The sequence below is a fragment of the Nannospalax galili genome, unplaced genomic scaffold, assembly GCF_000622305.1.
Source record: "Nannospalax galili isolate Female #2095 unplaced genomic scaffold, S.galili_v1.0 scaffold135, whole genome shotgun sequence".
In the NCBI taxonomy this organism is placed as follows: Eukaryota; Metazoa; Chordata; class Mammalia; order Rodentia; family Spalacidae; genus Nannospalax; species Nannospalax galili.
This window is the reverse complement of record NW_008338998.1, coordinates 3,966,543-3,987,768: the sequence shown is the minus strand read 5'-3', so window position 1 is coordinate 3,987,768 and position 21,226 is coordinate 3,966,543. Positions and strand designations below refer to the sequence as shown.

The following is a 21,226-nucleotide window of genomic DNA, read 5'->3' as shown; positions in this document are numbered from 1 at the left end:
ATTTATTATTTATTTTTTTACTGTTTTTATTTTTAATAGGCAAGCAGCTTGGTTGCATTTAGGCTGTCTTCTCCAGGATGTGGCTTAGTATAAGTTCAGTTTTCTCAGCTTCTGCTGTGTGTGCTACTCATGGCCATATAAGACCAAGACTTTGGTCTCAATTATGAACAGTGTCCGTTCCACACTTGGGCTGCTTGAGGATAGCCTGGAATTTGAAGACCAATTTTGTGGGCTGTCTGTTCCTCACTACTCTGGCCTTGGGACTTGCCAGATCACTGGGACTTCCCTTTTTGTTTTCAAAGCTTGGAATATAACTCTGACCTTAGAGATGACACAAGGGCAGCATGCCCAAGGCTTGTGGGCCTTTAATTTCACACTGCCATTTTGTTCAGGAATTTCTGTTCAGTCTCTTTTGGCCCACCTGCTGCTCTTTCCTTCTCAGGACATGACTTAAAAGTCCTGTGATTCCCCCATCTGGGAACAGAGCCCCAGTTCCTCTCATGCCCTCCTCTGGGGGATGGGTTGCCTCATATCCCCTGCCCATCCTGCTAGGGTGAGAGCACATTCAGTGGGAGGCACAGTCTGTGTGTTGCCTCGTATCTTTTGTAGCTGGTGTAGAAGGTGTGTATTGACCTGCATTTCGGTGCCTCCTCTACACCAGCTGTGGTGTTTGCTTTCTCTCTCTTGCTAGCAGTGCCTCCCCAGTTCACTTTGCACACTGTTTCTCCACAGGCAGTCACTGCAGCTATCCCATATTCCCTGTGATTCCAACCTATTGGTGTAGCTGTGACCTCCATTTCTCCCTAACATATTCGAAATAACTATCCTGGAGATGCTGCCCTTTTCCAGTTATGTGAAGGACTGTCAGACCTTCTACTGAGCCTTCAACACCAGAAATTAGGACTGGAGCCTAATACATGAGAAGAGTGCAGGTACCACTCAACTGTGGTAGCTTGTATTTCCTGCACCAGAATACTCCCCAATAAGCCTGGAGGAATGAGAGACCTCACAGGGACTCCCAGTTCCCAGGCCCTCATGCTCTGGTGATAATCACAGCAGTTTATTCCCCATTGCCCTTGGGAGAAGGGGAAGGGAACCAGAGGCCTGTGTGTAACCCACCCCAGAAGGCCTGTTGTATATTTTACCCCTTACTTTGTGCTTTGTCTAGTGCAGTATGGCTGCCCAAGTGACACTAGAGGATGCACTGTCCAATGTGGACCTCCTGGAGGAGCTGCCTCTGCCTGACCAGCAGCCCTGCATCGAGCCTCCACCATCCTCACTGCTCTATCAGGTGAGTGCCTAAGCAGGTGTGAGACATACAGTTAGTTGCTCTGACTTCAAAGTGATGGGTTTTTTTTTCTTCCCTTCAGCCAAATTTCAACACTAACTTTGAAGACAGAAATGCATTTGTTACTGGCATCGCAAGATACATTGAACAAGCGACCGTCCACTCTAGCATGGTAATGCTTTCTATGTGCCTTTGTTTCTAGCAGATGACATGTTTGAATGGCAAACATATTGCATATTTCCTGGTAGACTATGTTGAGAGGAAAAAGAGAAGAAAATGAATGAAACATCATAGTTTTAAGAAAGTATTTTATCATAAAAATATTAATACACAAACTGGGTATGGTAGTGCACGCCTTTAGTCCCAGCACTCGGGAGGCAGAGGCAGGTGGATCTCTATGAGATCGAGGCTAGCCTGGTTTACATAGTGAGTTCCAGATGGGACTAGGGAGACCCTGTTCAAAAAACAATTTAATGTCTTGGGGCTGGAGAGATGGCTCAGCAGATATGAGCACTGACTGCTCTTACAGAGGACTGGGGTTCAGTTCCTAGTACCCACATGGCAACTCACAACCCTCTTTTACTCTAGTTCCAGGGAATCCATTGACATCTTCTGCCCCACCCCCAACACCCCTGGGTACTGCACACATGTGGTACACTTGAGTGCAACACACTCATACACATAAAAATAAATAAAATATTTTTAAAATAACAATTTTTTAAAATTGTAGTATCTCTGGTCACGAGAATATCTTCACCAACATTGCAAGGATGCCTCTTCTGGTCAGCACTCTCCTTCTCCTGCACTCGCACATGTCAGGTGTGCACTCATAGGGGATTTGGGCTCTCTAAATGAATTCCATTGTTGTAATTATGCATTTTATGACATTGCGAACATTTTCATGTCATAAAAATGTCCTCGAGAAAAGATCTACTGTCTGTAAAGTTCATTTTGAAAATGTCCACAATTAAGTATTTTTGTACATTTACTTAGTTTCCCCTTTTGTGTAATAATGAATGCTGCAATGAACAGTTTTCTAAACATTGGCTAGATTTATAGAAGTGAGGTTGCAAGGTCAACGGCTGCAGTAACTTTAAAGCATCTTCAAACCATTGCCAGACTGCAGGCCACATTTTAAAGAACACCTAACAGATGGTATAGTGGTAAGAACAGAGCACCAAAGCAATTTCCACAAATGATGACAGTCCTCTACCCATGAACACTGTCCCTGGATCGTTAGTGCTGTGGGAAGTCCTCTTCCTTTTCCTCCTACATAACCTGGGCTGGCAGCCGTGCCTCTGGATCGTCTCTGAACCAGGACACTGGGTGTCACCTGGAAAAGAAACCGTGAGGATGCTGAATGCGGACTGTATACTGGGCAGGGATCTCCCCCGAGCTTTGTGTCCCTCTCTTCAGGTCTGCATCACCCGCTGGTTATTTAGGGTTGAATGGAGCCAAGGGTGGTGGCTGGCCTGGGTTCTCTGGCTCTGCTCAGAGGTGACTGTTGTCACTCACATTCTTCTTCGACTTGCAGAAGCTGTGCAGGTGTTTGGGGTAGTTGTTGAGGCCCCTTTGCAGCACTACCACCTCTCAGCAGTGTGTCTCATCAGGCTTGAGTCTGAAAGGGTTAGAGAGTTCAGTTTGTAACACTGTCTAGATTCAACAGTTTGCATCTCCTTTTGTGTTTTATTCCCCCGCCTACATTTGCCTTGCCCTGTGTGTTTTGCAGAATGAGATGCTGGAGGAAGGCCAAGACTACGCTGTCATGCTGTACACCTGGAGGAGCTGCTCCCGAGCCATCCCTCAGGTGCCCCACCCCTTCTCTGCCATTCCTGCTCCAGCCCTGCCAGGCCATACCCTCATGCCCCTACTAGCCCCATACCCAGTTAATGGAGACGGCTGCTTCAGTAGACGCAGGTTGCTTTTAGCTTCCCAGAAACCTTATTTTGTCCTGTTTCTTTATTCACAGGTGAAGTGTAATGAGCAACCTAACAGAGTTGAAATTTATGAGAAAACTGTGGAGGTCCTTGAACCTGAAGTCACAAAACTGATGAATTTTATGTACTTTCAGGTAAAACAGCAAAGTAATTGGAGGGGTTTGATACCGAGGAGCAGGATCAGAGTACTATAAATTATAACAGCCTGAGACGAGCAAGAATAAGGCTCTTAGAGCTCAGCACCCTTCAGAACAAACAGTTCGTTTTTTCCACTTCTCTTCTCTGAGCATGCACTTGTGTTTCCCGCATTAGAGGCTAGCTTTATCAGGTCCAAGTATGTGTGTCTAGTTTCTCAGATTTGCTCTCTCCCCCTCTGAGTCGTGCCTTGACTCCCCTGCTGCCTTGTACCCCAGCTTGGCCTCCTTTGATCCTTTAGTTGGCAAAAAAAATGCCCACGTGGAAGAGGTTTGCTGGCTTTTAAAAGCAGTCCTTTGTATGTCTGAAAAATGTTAAACTGTAGTTTTCCATTAATAAACAAAGAAGATTGACTGGGCGTGGTGGTGCACGCCTTTGGTCTCAGCACTCATGAGGCAGAGGCAGGCAGATCTCTGTGAGTTCAAGGCCAGCTTGGTCTATATAGTGAGTTTCTAGATCAACTGGGACTACAGGGAGACCCTGTCTCAGAAAGATAAAAAATAAATAAATAATAAATAAATAAAATAGAGGAAGAAGATTGAACCAACAAGGTTTTTTTTTTTTTGTTTTATTTTGTTGTTTTTTTGCAGGGTCTCACCTTGTAGCCCTTGCTGGCCTAAAACTCCCTATATAGATCAGGCTGGCCTTGAACTCAGAAATCTACCTGGCCCTGCCTCCCCGGTGCTGGGACTAAAGACATGCATCACCATACCTGATCTAAATTTTGTTTTTAATCTTAAAAGTTACCAAGAAAAAAATTTCCTCTACTTTTTCACCTTAGAAAGTCAAGATGTTTTCTTGGAGCATTTTTCTCAGAACTGTCTTTTTTTTTTTTTTCCCATTGCTGTGAAGAAAACACCCCAACAAAAGCAACTTAAAGGAGAAAAGATTTTAGTTCACAGTTCAAGGGTACAGTTCATCATGGTGAGGAAGTTAAAGCAGCAGGAGCCTGGCTGATAAGCCAGCCTGCCATGGTGGCACACTCCTTTATTCCCAGCGCTTGTGAGGCAGAGGCAGGCAGATCTCTGTGAATTCAAGGCCAGCTTGATCCCCCTGAAGCTACCGGGAGACCCTGTCTCAAAAAGACAAAACAAAAACAAACAAATAAACAAACAAAAGATAATCTCCACAGGCATGGATCTCCATCAGGTTGTCAATCAGCATTGGCCATCACAGTAACTTTGCTGGAATAATCAGCAAAATAGTTGCTAAACTTCAAAATAAATAATGTTTTTTTCAGAGCAAAGGCATGGAAATTGCTTTACAGACCAGGGTCTCTATCTGAGGTGGAAGGTGGTCCTAGAGCCTCAGTGAGTAACAGTGAATGAGGGACTGTCCTTGAAGTTGGGACATGGGTTTGATAAGCTGCTGACCAGGGCTCTTCTGCTTTCCTCTTTCTGTGCTCAGAGAAATGCCATCGAGCGTTTCTGTGGGGAAGTGAGGCGCTTGTGCCACGCTGAGAGGAGAAAGGACTTTGTGTCAGAAGCCTATTTGATCACACTGGGAAAATTCATCAACATGTTTGCTGTGTTGGATGAGCTGAAGAACATGAAGTGCAGTGTGAAGAATGACCACTCAGCATACAAGAGGTGAGCTCAGACATCCAAACCTGCGGTGCGTGCACCTCGAGGTGCCTAACTCCGCCAGGAGCTAGCAGGTGCAGATCCTCCTGTGTGGTCAAATCATCACTCCTGGTTGATGGCAGCTTCTTGACAGTCATGGAACTGTGAATACGTGCTTTAGGGAATAAAGTGCAGGGGTAGCTGGTAGATTAAGTGTCTGTGGTAATTTTGTATATCTTGAAAGGCCTGGAGCTTTCTGATCAGCCTCAAGTGGTTGTGGGGGAAATCTGGGTGCTTAGTATGCTTGGGACAATAGCTATATACATCTATCCCTGTTCACAGCGCCCAGGTATTTGACTTAGGGAACATCTTATTGTGGAGTAGACTGTACACCCAAGGGTAGTACTTGGGCACTGGAGTTGCAGTACTCAGGGAAGTTGTTACACCCTTGCTTGTCACATGTGTGTTGACTTTCCTTGGCACTTCCTCCATTGCATACATGAGGTTGTATAGACATGGCCCATGTACTGTTGGAAGTATGTCAGGGTCACTATCCCAGGGGCACCTTGGCATTCTGGGGCCCCTGGACAACTTTTCCATGGCAGCTTTCTTTTTTGAATCAGAGAACAGAATTTCTAGAGAAGAGGCCAGCCAGGGTATATTAATCAGTTTTCTGGTTGTTATAATGAACTACCTGAGGTATCCTAAGCTGTATGAAGTCCAAACAGTATGGATCAGACTCTAATGAGGGCCTACTCCCTTGGCTACATCATCTTGTGGCAGACAGCAGGGTGGCGGCATGTGTAGAAAGGAGCAACCACACAGGATACTAGGTGTTTAGGACAGTCTTCTTGTAAGAACTAACCAGAAAGGTTAAGCATCTTTCACTAGAACCTACCTCAAAGCTTCCACACATACTCACAGTACTGTCGTGCTGGGGACCAAGCACCCAACACATGAATCTTCAGGGGTACACACCATACAAAAAAGACTGTGTGGTGCTATCTGCCTGTATTCTTAGCTCTGGGAAGGCCAAGGCAAGAAAATGGCAAATTCAAAGCTAGCTTGGGTTGTAGAATGAGATCTTGTTTCACAGCAACAACAAAAAGAAGAAAAACAAAAATGGAAAAAGGGAGTGGATGTCAAATATCAGGGAGGCTTGAGAAAGTGGACATGCTGTGTGTATGTATGGGTATGCATACGCATGCACATGTGTGGGGAGGTCAAAGGATAATCTCTGGTGTCAGCTGCTGAAAGGGATTAAGTGCTTCCTGTGAGACAGGTGTCTTACTGGCCTGGAACTTGCCAAGTAGGCTAAGGTGGCTGGCCAGCGAGCCCAGGGAGCCGCCTGTCTCTGCCTTCTGAGCACTGGGATTACAAGTATGTGCCACCATGCCTGGCTTTTTAAATGTGGGCTCTGAGGCTCAAACTCAAGTTCTTTTGCTTGTGGGCAAGTACTTTACTGACTGATCCATTGCCCTAGTCCATTTTTATTGTTGTTTGGTTTTTGAGACAGTCTCACTGTATAGTCGAACTCATGATCCTCTTGCCTCAGCCTCCTAAGTGCTGAGACTCAGGTATGTCCCGCCACACCCAGCCCAGATGTCTCTTAATGGACTTTCTTTACTAAGCTTATTGCTGCTGAAGACACACTTGGCTGAGATGCAAACTTCCGTTCCTTTGCTGAGCAAGGAATCTTAGCTCTGAAAATGGAATTGGAAGAGATTTTACTTTACATCTGATGGTACTTGTGTTCTGTTTGAAATCATATAACTACTGCCGTGCCTTTATAACAAAACCAACTTGGGACGTGACAACAGATTGAGATTTGAGGAGGAGGTGACCATGGGAGTCCAGCTTCACTGACTGGGGTGTGAAATTAGCACAGTGTTCCACATCAGACCCAAAGTCAGCTGTGTAGACTCCTAAATCTTCCAAACAAAGAACAGATCTCTGAGTTGACCTGTCAACTGCGGATGGTAGCAAAGTCTGATGTCACCATTTGATAGCAGTATTTGTAGGATTCTAAGAGTGTGCAACTTGCTGTTGGAGGAATGAGGGGATCTGGGTGGTGCAACCGCCCAGCTTCGGAGAGTTGCTTCTGTTCCTAGCTGCACTAGTGATTTACCCTGTGTTTTTGAGCAGCTTTCTTAACCTTTTCAACTTTCTTAGGAAAATAGAAGTAGATTGCATAGGTCATTTTCTCTCTCTCTCTCCCTCTTTCTCCTATCAGGAGCACCTATTCCAAAGTTTAGTCTATAAAGCAATTTAAAGAGGGAGCTGATGGGTGAAAGGCTGTCGAGGTGGGGCCAGGTGCCCTTTGCAGTTCCCACCCCATACTCCTGGAGCTTCAAGGAGTGTACCTGGGGCACCCTCACAGCCCTGCAGCTAGCTCTTCCAGTGACCTCTGTTTGGTTCCCCATTCTCCCCAGCCTCTCCCTTTATTTCTCTCAATCTCTGTCTGTCTCCATCTCTTCTCTCTGTCTCTTTGTCTTTCTCTCTCTCTCTTTGTCTCTCTGTCACATACACACACTTCTTTTATACCCAGATGGTAGCTGTCAGTACATATTCTGGGTGTAAATGCCAGAATAACCCACATGGTTGTGGTGTGCCTTGAGAGAAATATAAAACAGTGTCCTTAATTCCTTCCTTAGTTGCCATGTCTTCTACCCTAGCAACTATTCAGATCAATAAGGGGAACATGGTAAAAAGGCAAGGAGTATTACTATGTCAACGATAGATTTAACTGCATACAATTTTTAAAATTTTATTTAATTTTAAATATTAAATAATTGCATGTAGGTGTGTGCACACATGCCACAGCGTGCATGTGGAGGTCAGAGGACAACTTATGGGAGTTGGTTCTCTCCTTTTACTTTGTGAGTTCTGGGAATTGAACTCAGGTCCTCAGGTTTGGCAGGAAGTTCCTTTATCTGGTAAGCCAATTTGCCAGCACCAAGATTTGTTTTTTGGGTTTTTTTTTTTTAATTTTGCTTTTGTTATTTTTTATTTTATGTGTATAAGTATTTTGTATGAACGTATGTAAGTGCACTCATGTTGTGTAATGCTCACAGAGGCCAGAAGAGGGCATTGGATTCCCAGGAACTGGAATTACAGACAGTTGTTAGCCACTTTGTGGGTGCTGAGAACCTAACCTGGGTCTTCTGCAAGAGCAGTTAATGCTCTTAACCGCTGAGCCATCTCTCCATTCCAAGATTTGTATTTATATGCTTAGTCTGTGTGTGTGCATGAGTGCCACAGGTAGAGGTCAGAACAGAGAGTCTGTTCTCTTAAACTTTGTGAAGGCAGGGTCTCTCTTGTTTTTGCCTCTTTCCTATGTACTGTAGGCCAGCGAGTGGGCAAGCTTCTGGGTGATTCTCCCGTCTCCACCTTCTATCTTGCTGCAGAAGTGCTGGGATTATAGAAGTGTACTACTGTATGTAGCTTTAAATTTTTTTTTCTTGCATTCATTTATTTGAATGTGCATGTGTGTTTCTGTATGTGTTCACTTGCGGAGCTCAGAAGATTGGAGGACAACTTGTGGGGGTCCGTTCTCTCCTTCCATCATGTGAGTTCCAGGGATTGAATTCAGATTATTAGGTTTGCTGACAAACCAGTCTCCTGTATATAATTTAAAAAATCAATAGAAGCTGATTGGTAGCGCATACCTGTAATCCCAGCATTTGGGCAGGTAAGCAGGAGGATCATTAAGCTTGAAGTCAGTCTGAGGTACATAGCAAGACTCTGTCTAAAGCACTATAAATAAAGAGCACAGGAGTAGTGATGACATAATAAAACTGCAGTTTGCCTCCCTTCCCTGCAGTCGCACATTGGGCCGTGCGCAGTTGACTGGGAGTTCTGCTCTTCTGCATTGTCTGTGCTGCTCCTTGTCCAAGATGACTACCTGAGCTCTAGCTGTCATTTGCATTCTGGTCAGCAGGGAGGAAAGAGAATGGAAAGTTGTATGCTTCCTTAGGAGTCAACTTTCAAATCCCTTTTCATCTCGTGCATCCTTTCTCACTGTCCTGCTCTTGGTCACCTGGCTGCAGCTAACTGCAGGGGAGGGGAGACACATTGCTATTTCTTGGAAGTGTTAGGCTGTTCATAAGGAAGAAAGAAAATGAATAAGGTGTTCTTACGATCGTCCTCTTAGAAACTTCACTTAAATCTTCGAGATTCTAGGCTGCACAGATAGACTCTTGTGGACACTTTCTACTACATGTGCCGACTCTTCAGTCCTCCACACAGACCCAGCATAAGCCTTGCAGGATTTTGGGGGCCTCACTATGGAAGTTCTTTTGTCTGCATCAAATTACACAGCTGGAAATGGGTGTTAGAGCTAGGACTCTGTCTGGGAAGTTGTGGTACCAGTGGGCCAAGGCATCGCAGCTGGGAAGACGTGCTTCTTGTTGGATACCAAAGAGTTGTGGTTCAGGAGAGCCTTAACAGTGCAGTGTGGGCCTTCTAGGAATCACAGAGTATTCAGTGACTCTTCTCTGACTTAGAGACTGCGGGCCCTTTACCCCATGGATGAGGTGGGCATTCACCAGTGTAAAGGACAGACCGGTGTACAGGTGACTCTTGAGGAAGCCCATTGGCTGTGCACATCAGAGCACTAGAGCTGTATATGGCACATCAGAGTTAGCCAAAGCTTCCCCTAGAGTCAGGGCCAGAGATGCTTTGAGAGGCTGAAATCATAAGCATCTTTTATAGCACACATTTTGACAAATACCTGCAGATAGAAGAGAGGAATTCTGATATTTTCCCCCAAGCTTTTTAAAATATCAGCTTGTTGGTGCATTTAGGGATTGACTCTCTTTTTCTTTCTAGGGCTGCTCAGTTTTTACGTAAAATGGCAGACCCACAGTCCATCCAGGAGTCACAGAATTTGTCCATGTTCCTGGCCAACCACAACAAGATCACACAGGTAAGGCATGTGTTCTCAGTGCACTCACATGAATGAACTGTGATGCTGGTGAGGCCTGGGGCAGGCGGTGGCTCATATCTCTCCCCCATGTTTCAGTCTCTGCAGCAGCAGCTCGAGGTGATTTCTGGCTATGAAGAACTCCTGGCAGACATCGTGAATCTGTGTGTGGATTACTATGAGAACAGAATGTACTTGACGCCCAGTGAAAAACACATGCTTCTCAAAGTACGTGTGTGGGGAAGAGGGGGCGACCGCCTGTCTGGAGAAAACACAGTTTACAGAACTGCACTTAATCTTGACTCCTCTGCCAGCCTTCTCATACTCATGCTGTCATGTATGTGGCTGGCATCCCTTCCTCTGTGCACAGCCTGTTCCCTTTGTTTTGTTCTCCACCTCTGCAAACAGTTTGTCCTGGAGGACCATCTGCTGGCTATGCTGCTGTCCCAGCCTGTGACCACTTCCCTGTCAGGAGAGCACTGGGAGGTGGTGGGGACTGTCCATGGGGTGCTGATGACAACAGAGTCTTTATTACTGTACTGGCCATGATCTCCAGAAAACATTGGACATGTGCATGTGAGCACTGCCAGATTAAACTTGTTAGTTTTGTATACTGAAGTGTTAATAGCTACATGTCGCAGTGTATTGGATAGTGGAGTTCTAGAAAAAGCCCTGTTATGCAGATTAGGCTAAGTTGATTTGCTTCTTTGTCTTTTAGCAACTAGCCAGGAAACCAGATTACTCTTTGTGACATGATTTTAGTGAGAAAGTGAAAATACATTCAAGGGGCTGGAGAGATGGCTCAGCGCTTAAGAGCACTGACTGCTCTTGCAGAGGACCGGGGTTCAATTCCCAGCACCCACATGGTGGCTATGAACTGTCCTTAACTCCAGTTCCAGGGGAATCTGACATCCTCTTCTGACCTCCGCAGCATTGCGTGACACAGGTGCACTCACATACATGCAGGCAATACACTCATACACATAAAAAAATAATAAATAAAATATTTTAAAAAATACATTCAAAGTGCCAGAGAAGCAACCATCAAATTGATTTTGAAGATACCATTTTCAGGACTGGTCTGGGAATAGAGGTTATTAAATCACAGCAAAACCTTCAAAACAATACAGCTTAACACACATGTACTTGCTATGCTCACTGTGAGCTGGGTAACTGCTGAATCCAATGTTGAATCATTTTGGTTGTTATATGCCCTTGACTATGCCTTTGCCCATCCTTGTTGATGATGTTCTGGGGACAGTGCTTTATTTATTCTAGCACCTGGGTGTGGTAGGCGTGAAGTTATTCTTGCTAGATGGAACTGATGGGCTGTTGAGGAGCCCTCCTCATGTGCAATTGCTCACATTGAGTATTGCATTTGCTCTGCTCAGCATGCATCGGCCCTGGTGTATGTGTCTTGGGAAGGAGCTGAAATAGCCCTAAGAAATGACATACAAAGAAAAAACTTCATCTGAAAGACTACTCTCTATTTCCTAGCAGTTCTAAAAACAAGTGACTTGTGTTTTCAAAGTTATCAGTTCCAGCAGTGTCTGTATGGGTAAATTAATGGGTCCATTTGGTGGTTTTTCAGGTCATGGGATTTGGTCTATACTTGATGGATGGGAGTGTCAGTAACATCTACAAACTAGATGCCAAGAAAAGAATAAACTTATCCAAAATAGACAAATACTTCAAGGTGAGTTATTTATTCATATATGCACATATATGTATGTTTATGTGTATTTATATATACATTAAAATTTATATATACACTTTCATATATACAGATATTAAATTTTTAAAATTTGATTTTACAGATTTTATATTTTTAATGTGTATGGCTGTTTTGCCTGCATGTATGCAAGTGCACCACATGCATGCCTGGTGCCCGCAGAGGCAAGAAGAGGGCATCACATTCTCTGAAACTGGAGTTAAGGGTGGGTATTAGCTGCAGTGTGGGTACTTGGAAGCGAACCCATGTCTTCTGGAAGAGCAGTAAATGCTCTTAACTATTGAGCCATATCTCCAGCCCCCATAAAAAATTTTTGACTAAGGTTTTTGTTCAATTCCCAACATTGAAAAAACAGTTTTTATTGACACAGGCACCTTGAATTTCTGCCAACTGAACTCCTGTGCGATTATGATGTATATCAGGAGAGAGCAAGGTGAGGGGAAGGTCCTGGTGGCTTATTCTATATCTGCGGAGGTGGCTGCTCCCTCTTGCCTGCCCCCCTGTGTCAGTTCTCCTGGGTTGAATACTGTATAAATGAACTCACACTGTTTATTCTGTTTTGCATCTTACTGCTTGTGCCCAACCTTCTGTGTGCACAGCATCTTTGCCAGGAGCCTGGGGTACAGCTCTTCGGTTTATTGCTTATTTTATTTTATTTTATTTTATTTTCATTTTGTGATAGAACGACTTTAATATAATTATACATTCCTATCAGATCCAAGAAGAAAAAGGTTTGTGCATATATAGCTGACAGTTAATATCTACAAGCATAAATAACAACTGTCTATTACAGTTTAAAAATTCTTTGGAGTGCCGGTGAGCTGGCTCAGTGGGGAAAGGTACTTGCTGCCAAACCTGATAACCTGAGTTTGATCCCCAGGACTCACATGGAGGAAGGAGAGAAGCAACTCCTGATGAATTGTCTCTAGTCTCCACACTTGCACCATGGCATGTGTATACCCACATATATATGCATGCACTCATACATAGGTACAATAGCCATAAATTACAAATAAATTAGTATCTTCTGCTTCTCTTCTCACTCCCCTTGTCTAGAGACATTGAAAATTTCCATGCAGCTCACCTCCAGCCAAAAGTGAGCCTTCTAGATCAGTATGCAGTTGCTCTGAATTTTCTTTATAATTATAACCCATTTAATCACAGAAGAGTCCAGCAGAGGTGGAGTTCAAGGTTGCATGTAACAACAGGAGATCATGGTGTGGGGGGGTGTGAAACAAAACAGGGTCTCACTATGTAGCACTAGCTGGCCTTGCTTTGTAGCCCAGGGTGACCTCACATTCACAGAGACCTACCCACCTGCCTGTGCCTTCTAAATACTGATGGGTTAAAAGCGTGTGCCACCACCCTGCAAGATCATAGTTTTGAAGTCTAGCACAAATTAAAAACCACAGATGAATGCAGGTTGTGGTGGCACATGCCTTTAATTCTAGCACTCTGGAGGCAGAGGCAGGTGGATCTCTATGAGATCAAGGCCAGCGTGGTCTACATAGTGAGTTTCAGGCCAGCTGGGTCTAGGAGAGACCAACTACACATGTACCATTTATATGAAATACATAAATCTTCTTTTAAATTACATATTAACTCTTTATTAACATTGTTTAAATTAACTTATTTTTAAGTTATCATACAAATAATATTATATACTTCTTACCCTTTTTAGTTTTTAAAAAAATAAAATTTTATTCTTTCTTCCCCCCCCTTTGTTTCCCATGGCATTTTTTTTTTTTTTTTTTTTTTTTTTTTGAGACAGGGTCTCACTGTAGCCCCAGCTGTCCTGGAACTCACTAAGTAGACCAGGCTGGTCTCGAACTCACAGAGATCCACCTGCCTCTGCCTCCCTCCCAAGTACGATTAAAGGCATGTGCCACCATGCCTGGTTCAGCCATGAGCATTTTCTAAATAAATGAGTGCATCTAGGACAATTAGTTGCACAGTTCACACAGCCCTGAATAGTTTTTCACTGCCAACTACTAGTTGATCATGAAATGTGAGTGAACTTAAGACGCTTCATTCCCAAGATTTAACCAAGAATTGACCAAAACATTGACTCCTACTTATGAAAGCAGTGACCCTCCTTCCCTTTCCTCACAACTTAGTTTTGTTTGATTTTTATTTTTAGTGGTATTTGTGTGTGTGTTTGATCGGTTGCTTTGCAAATCAGAGAAACCAATGATCTGAGACGGCAGGGTCTTACACTCATCCAACGTTTCTAGTGGTGCTTGGAGCCCTCTAAGACCATTCACATTTCCTTCTGTGTGTTGGAGGACTTTGATCAGAGGAATCTAAGTATCATCTCATCTAACTTTTAAAACCAGTGCCTCACTAAAATGCCTTGCTCAGCATGTTTAAAAACTGTCCACAAAATGATTCTACTGTTCTTCATAAAACCAGGAATTTCCATAAGGGTGTCTGTTCTTTTTTTTGTTTGTTTTGTTTTTTGTTTTTTGAGACAAGATCTAACTCCCTAGCCCTGGCTGGCCTGGAATGTGCTATGTAGACCAGGCTAGCCTCGAACTCACAGATAACCATCTGCTTCTGCCTCAGAGTGTGGGACTAAAGGCATGTGCCACCACTCCTGGATGTCTGTTCTTTATAATTCAAGCAATCAACATTGAAGTTAAACTTCCAGCAGGCAGTTTGGTCCTTAACATCCAGACAATATTAGTTAAGACCCAAGTTTGAACTTCCATATGGCTGGATAGATAGAGAAGCTGAGGATTGATTGAGTGGGTTGGTAACTACGGTGGTCCCTGCAGAACTGAGTTTGATACCTGGTCTAGGAAGCTGCTGTTGCATAAGGGGTCATATAGCGATCCATTGTCCAGGGCTGGATCAGCAGGTAGAAAGTCCCTGCTACACAAGCCCGATGACCTGAGTTCAATCCTCAGAATCTACATAAAAAGCCAGATGTGGGTGGGTGCCATGCATCTGTAATCCTAGCAGCGCTATGATAAGATGGGAAGCAGAGACAGGAGAATTGCTTGGAAGTTCACGAGTCAGCCAGCCTTGAGTATGAAGAGCAGCACAAATAAGAGAGATCTTGCCTCAAGAAGGTGGAAGGAGAGACTTGACTCTGAAAGTTTTCCTCTGCCCTCTACAAGTTTGCTGTGGCATGTGCTCCCTCCCCCATCAAATAATAAAAAGTAAATAAAATTAATGAAAATAAAATCCACAGTCTGTGCTTCCCAAATAGGAAACTGAACCAGTAGATACTTGCCTGGCCTGAAGCCTGCACAGTCAGGGCATAGGAACCTTTGCATGCTGGAGGAGCCAGTAGACTGGGATCTGGCTGGAGACAGAAGCTGGGCTCCAGAAAGACAGTGGCACTCACTTTCCATGCTGAGATATCTTTTGGGGGGCAGATCTCACTGTGTTTTGCCCTTCATTCTGTTGCTGCTGGTGACATTTAGTGCTTGGACTTTTTTTATTTTAAAGATACAGTTCCCCCTGTAGCCTCAGCTGGCCTGGAGCTCACCATGTAAATCAGACTGACCCTGATCTCACAGAGATTTGCTTGCCTCTGCCTTCCAGAGCTTTTGATTCCTAAACTGTACCCTGGACTCAGGTAGGTTGGTTTCCAGCACTATCTCTCATATGAAGATATCTAGGTATTTGGTCTTGGCAAACAATGCTTCTGGCACATCTAGCTGTGTCTTGGTGAACTTAGCCCTCTATTTTGAGGTTTCTGGGAGGAGATCAGGTAGTCAGCCTACAGAAAAGTACAGCAAATCTATACCTGAAGTGGTCAGATTCAGCTCATTGACTGCATTAAGGAGATTGCTTAGGTTATATCATGTTGAAGTTTTTCAGAGACCCCCAAATCATCCCAAATTGGGTGGTGGATACCTGGCCAGAAGATCTCTCTAGAGTCGACAGTTTCAGGGTCTCTGGTGGGTGGGTGTGGAATGGTGGAACTTGGAGCTTTGTTGGAGATTAGAAAAGAAAAATGTCAAAGTATCCTTCACAATTCCAAATAGCCAACTGTTAAAGTAGACATGGTAGGTGAGGGCTTCTCTGATGATATTTAGCCTTCCTATTTTTTATTTGTTTGTTTATATGTGTGAAGTTTGTATGCATTCGTTTAGATGCGTGCAGGAGGGTGTGCGTGTGTATGACTGTGTGAGTGTGGAGGCAAGAGTGATGTTAGATGACTTCTCTCTAGCTCTACACCTTGTTTTAGTTAAGACAGAATCTCTCACTGAGCCTGGAGCTCATTGGTTTCCCTAGGCTGACTGGCCATTGAGCTCTATAGGGCCACCTGTCACCACCTCCCCAGTGCTGGCATTGCTGACTCACAACGCTCTGCATCCAGCATTTACCTGGGTGCAGGGGATCTGAGGTCAGGTCCTTACCCACTGAACTATGTCTCTAGCCTCGTTACTGTGTTTTTAATGGCTAATGTTTCCTGATGTGTTATTAGATGTTGTGTGTTCATTTGTTCATGCTATTCCATGTCTTCTACTTTTTTCTCTATTGATCTGTAGTTCTTTACATGTTCTCTATATACATTGGATGAATATTTTCTTAAACACAGGCATTCTCCTTTTTGTGACCCACCTTTCAAAATACAATTGACAAATCAATACTGTATATATTTGTGGTATATAATGTTTTGTTTTAATACATGTATTCATGGTGAAATAATTCATTGAGCTCATACTTATTTTTTATGATGAGAACATTTAAATGTATTCTGTTAGTGGATTTCAAGCATACAGTGTAGGTTTGTTAAATGTCAACATACTCAACATTAGCTCCTCAAGATTTTGGGAGGGAGTCCTGTGGAGCTGAAATTTCATATCCTTAGGCTTTGTCCCCCTTTTCCTCTGCCTCCTACTCATTTCCTTTATTTTCTTTTGCTGCTGGGACTGAACCTAGGACCCATGTATGCTAAGCATGCTTTCTGTCATTGAGCTACGTTCTCAGTGCCCCCCTCATGGTGCCATTTGATGAACAGAAGTTCTTGATTGTATTATACTCTTAATGTCAATCTTTTCATTAATATCCACTTTAAGAAATCTTTGTAGACAGAGGCATCACAAGGATTTTCTACTGTTTCTTTGTAGAAGCACTCTTTCCTTTATTCATTTTGATCTCTAATCCTCCTTTGGAATTGTATGGTGTGAGGTAAGGGTTGGCATTCTTGGAATTTTTTCCAGTGTGGATATTGGTTGACCTTGCATATTTATTACAAAGACCCTCTGTTTTTCCACTGCTCTGCAGCCTCACCAAGCTCATAAATCAGTCTGTCTGTGGACCTGCCCTGGTTCTCTGTCCTGTCTTCTGGCCTTCTTCCTTGATCCAGGGCCACACTGCCTTAACAGCTGCAGCTTTCTAACAGGTGTGCCTATCTAGAAGAGTTTATCTTCCAGTTTTGTCCTTTAAAATACTCTTAGATATCATCCCTTCACCTTTCCAGATAGATTTTTAGACACAAAAGCGTTTTCCTCTTGAAATCTTGACTGGGGTTCTGTAATGCATAGAACTGGGCTGGATATGTAACTTGGTAGCTGAACATTCATATAATCCTGGATTTTGATCCCTGACAACAAAAGAATAAAATAAATGGAAACAGTAAAATAAAATAATTGAGCCTTTTAATACATGAACGTAGTGTATTGCTCTGTTCACTGAGAACTTTCTCTAGGATTTGGGGGATAGTATATTTTTGCTTTCGGTCTTGCACATCTTTGTTCATGCACATTTTGATCTGTTGTAATTGATCCCTATAAATTTTCATCTCTGTTACTCGTATATAGAAATGCAACTGTGATCGTAGCAACAAAGAAAGTTAGTTCTTTGAACTTTTTCCTGTAAGTTGATTCTCAAATTGCATTTTGTTCTTTTCAAAGTGGATATAGAAGATATTTACAGACTAAATTATTTGCAGAGGTGGCAGCCGACCCAAGCTAGTAATTAACGTTAGTCATTTTCCTCGTGCTTGTTTATTTGGTGACTAAGTGTACATAATGGCCTCTTTTGTCTGTTCTGTGAGTACAGCAGCTGCAGGTGGTTCCACTCTTCGGCGACATGCAAATAGAACTGGCCAGATACATCAAGACCAGCGCCCACTATGAGGAGAATAAGTCTCGGTAGGAGGACCATGAAGCTGTCTGCTGGGGCTTCCCGCAGGGTCTTTCTGCGGCTCCATCACATCCACTTAGGGATCTAAAGTGACACTTTTGACATCCTTACAGGTCTGGGACTGAGTATCCCATATGCTAGGACTGCCAATACGGCTCGGTACACTTTTTTGAACATTTTCATTTCTTATCTTTTTGGTTGTGAGCCTGAGCCTTTAAAGGCTGTGCCAGCTCTCCAGCCCACATTTTTACTTCTTTGGTAAAGCAAACCCCATTTTGAATGTTCAGTAGTCAATAACGACCATGTTGGACAGCACAGACTTCAAACATTTTTGTCTTTCTAAGAATTTCTACTAGACCATGCTGGATAAAAATGTAGAAGTAGAAAAAAATGTCTCTCTGGGCCCAATGGCGTGCTGTTATGTCCTTACCAACCAACCCTGGAGAGGAGCAGAGGCTGTGTATGTCTTTTAGCAGAGTTTACAAAACTGTCACCTGAGGCCTAAACCAATCTGAGCCTGGTTTTTGTAAGGTCTATAGAACTGAGCATGATCTAAGTGGATACCTTAAAAAAAAAAAAATGATGACCCTGACAGATGTGATAAAGACAGTGTGGCTCTCAAATCCTAAAACATTTACTCTGTTTCTGAAGTGAGAAAGTAACCTCTGCTATCAGGGTTCATAGCGTACCATTACAGCTGAATATAATCATATGGTATTTTTGGTTGTCTATCCCACGTAGTCCTTTAAATCTAATAGTGTGCTTTTATTGACTTGCTGAGAGCTGTACCCAGAAGCAACTTATAGTCATGCCTTAGCTGTGGCTTAGACAAAGTCACATTTCATTCTTAGGGGGTCAACTGATGTTGAAGGACACATGATACATCCTTCAGGTTTTATAGGCTTCAGGGGGGTCTCAGTCAAGTATTCTTTGTTTTATTTTAAACAGCTCTTTAAAAAGTGTGGAACCAGGGCTGGAGAGATGGCTCAGTGGTTATGAGCACTGACTGTTCTTACAGAGGACCCTGTTCTTACAGAGGTGTGGGTTTGATTCCCATCACCCACATGGTGGCTGACAACCATGTGTAACTCTAGTTTCAGGGGATCAAATGCCTTCTTCTGATCTCTATGGGCATTGCACAGCATGAGTACACTTACATACATGCAGGCAGTACACACATACACAGAAAAGAAAAATAACAAAATATTTTTAAAAAAATATGTGAAATCTGGGGCTGGAGAGATGGCTCAGTGGTTAAGAACACTGGTTGTTCTTGCATAAGACCTGGGTTCGAATCCCAGCACCCACACGGCAGCTAACAACTGTCCATAACTCCAGGGATCCGACAGCCTCTTCTGTCTTCCGCAGGCATTGCACGACATGGGTACACTTACCTACATGCAGGCAATACACACATACACATAAAATAAAAATAATAAATACAAAAATATTTTTAAAAATGTGAAATCTATTAAATGATCCTAACACCACAAAAAATGTCTTCACCTGTCCCAGCTGATGCTGTACATAGGCACTGTGCTGTTGCCTCAGGTAACACAGGGCTTTCTCTCCATACCCAGGTGGACCTGCACATCCTCAAGTAGCAGCCCACAGTACAACATCTGTGAGCAGATGATCCAGATCCGTGAGGACCACATGCGCTTCATCTCTGAGTTGGCACGCTACAGCAATAGTGAGGTAATTTACCTACTGCACCACCCAGGCTATACCCAGAGCCACATGACACCTGAGTGTTGCTTGTGTTATTTTGCACCCAAGTATTAACCTTAACTGCTTTTTTCTTTTGTTAATTATTTTTTATTTTTTATTTTTTGGTCTTTTTGAGTCAGGGTCTCTGTGTTGCTCCGACTAGCTTGGAGCTCACTATGTAGACCAGGCTGGCCTTGAACTCACAGAGATCCGCCTGCCTCTGCATCCTAAGTGCTGGGATCAAAGGCATGCACCACCACGTCCACCTTTAATTGCTTTAAAAATGTGATTTAGTATCAAACCTACTTAAAAAAAAAAAAAGCACTCATTATAACCAAAGAAGCAGTGAAATTAGCATTGTTTGTGTCTATCCAGCTTTTCACTAGGAAAACAGGGAGGTCTGGAACATAGTTCATTGGTAGCACAGAGATAGATTGCGGGGCGCGGGGGGAGCGGAAAGGAGAGGGGAGGAGAGAGCCAAGAAAATAAAAGGAGAAAGAAGCCCTGATAGGGATTCCAAGAAAACACTAAGGAACAATTGTGAGAGGAATGGTGTTTCTTAGTGCTGTGGTTTTAAGCTGGATGGAGAAGGAGAGTATTAGGCAAAGTAGGACAATTTCTAATCTGAGGGTCTTTTGTGACTAGAAGGGGAGGAATTCCAAGGCCAAAGGTACCTGGAACTTCTAGGTTGGTGGCAGGGACCGTTCTCAGGGGCAGTGGTATCTATGTGGGAGATGGGCCTGAAGTTGAGTTAGGAAGAGGAGTGTCCTCTGCAGCGAATCCATATAATTGCTTTCAGCTCTGCAGTCAGGTTGCTATGCCCTCCTTTCGGGCACTCACATTGTTTCACCTCCCCAGCTTGGCTACTTTTTTTTGAGCAGTCCCAGCTGCCTTGGAACTCACTATGTAGACCAGGCTAGCCTTGGTTTCACAGAAATCCCCCTGCCTCTGCTTCCTGGGTGCTGGGATTAAAGACAGTGCCACTGTGCCTGATGAAGTTTTGGTTGTTTTGTTTTTTTGTTTTTTAAATTTTATGGTGCTGGAGAGATGGCTCAGCTGTAAAGAGCACTAGCTGCTCTTGGAAGGCCCAGGTTCAATTGCCAGCACCCACATGGTGGCTAACAACCATCCGTAACTCCAGTTCCAGGGGATGAGACACCCTTTTCTGACCTCCATGGGCAGTGCATGACATGGGTGCACTTACACATATGCAGGCAATATTCTCATACACATAAAATAAAAATAATAAAATTTTTAAAAGATTATTTAAAAAAATTTTTTTAACTTTAATTTTTCTGTGTTGGAGAGTTTTGCCTGTATGTAAGTACATCCATGCATGTAGTTCCTGAGAGCATCAGAAGAGGATGTCAAGTCCCCTGGAACTGGAGTTACACATGTTTGCTGACCACCATGTGAATACTGGGAACCAAACCTGGGTCCTTTTTAAGAACAGCAAGTACTCTTAATTTCTGGCCATCTGTCCTACACCTTCTTCCCCCTTTTTAAGCATGGACTTACTATGCAGCACAGGTTCACTGTGAGCCTTGATCCTCATTCCTTAGGCTTCTAACTGCTGGGATTACTATCACCTGCCTATTTTTATTTTTTATTTTGGCTTTTCTGGTGGATCTGAAGTGGTATATGGTTGTGATTTTCCCTTGAGTGTGCTATGTTAGAAACATAGATGAACATGTTTGTGTCATTCCTCAATGTCAGAATTTATAGGAAAAATAAATTATAAGATATGTCAGTTTCCTTGATAGGAATTTGCCA

At 43.4% G+C, this 21,226-nt stretch overlaps 1 protein-coding gene across 5 annotated transcripts in view; it reads left to right on the top strand.

Annotated features, from left to right (window-relative positions):
• Cyfip1 (cytoplasmic FMR1 interacting protein 1) overlaps window positions 1-21,226 on the top strand; it is a 114,188-nt gene that overhangs the window by 34,486 nt on the left and 58,476 nt on the right. For 3 of the 5 annotated variants that reach the window (XM_008833648.3, XM_029563808.1, XM_029563804.1), the window contains exons 2-11: window positions 1,169-1,291; window positions 1,371-1,460; window positions 3,018-3,095; window positions 3,258-3,359; window positions 4,828-5,009; window positions 9,813-9,909; window positions 10,006-10,134; window positions 11,498-11,602; window positions 17,660-17,751; window positions 19,324-19,441. In XM_008833648.3, coding sequence (XP_008831870.1) covers window positions 1,175-1,291; window positions 1,371-1,460; window positions 3,018-3,095; window positions 3,258-3,359; window positions 4,828-5,009; window positions 9,813-9,909; window positions 10,006-10,134; window positions 11,498-11,602; window positions 17,660-17,751; window positions 19,324-19,441 — 1,110 coding nt within the window. In that variant the 5' untranslated portion in view covers window positions 1,169-1,174. The remainder of the gene's footprint in view (window positions 1-1,168; window positions 1,292-1,370; window positions 1,461-3,017; window positions 3,096-3,257; window positions 3,360-4,827; window positions 5,010-9,812; window positions 9,910-10,005; window positions 10,135-11,497; window positions 11,603-17,659; window positions 17,752-19,323; window positions 19,442-21,226) is intronic. The other 2 variants (XM_029563806.1, XM_029563807.1) reach the window with 1 other exon arrangement.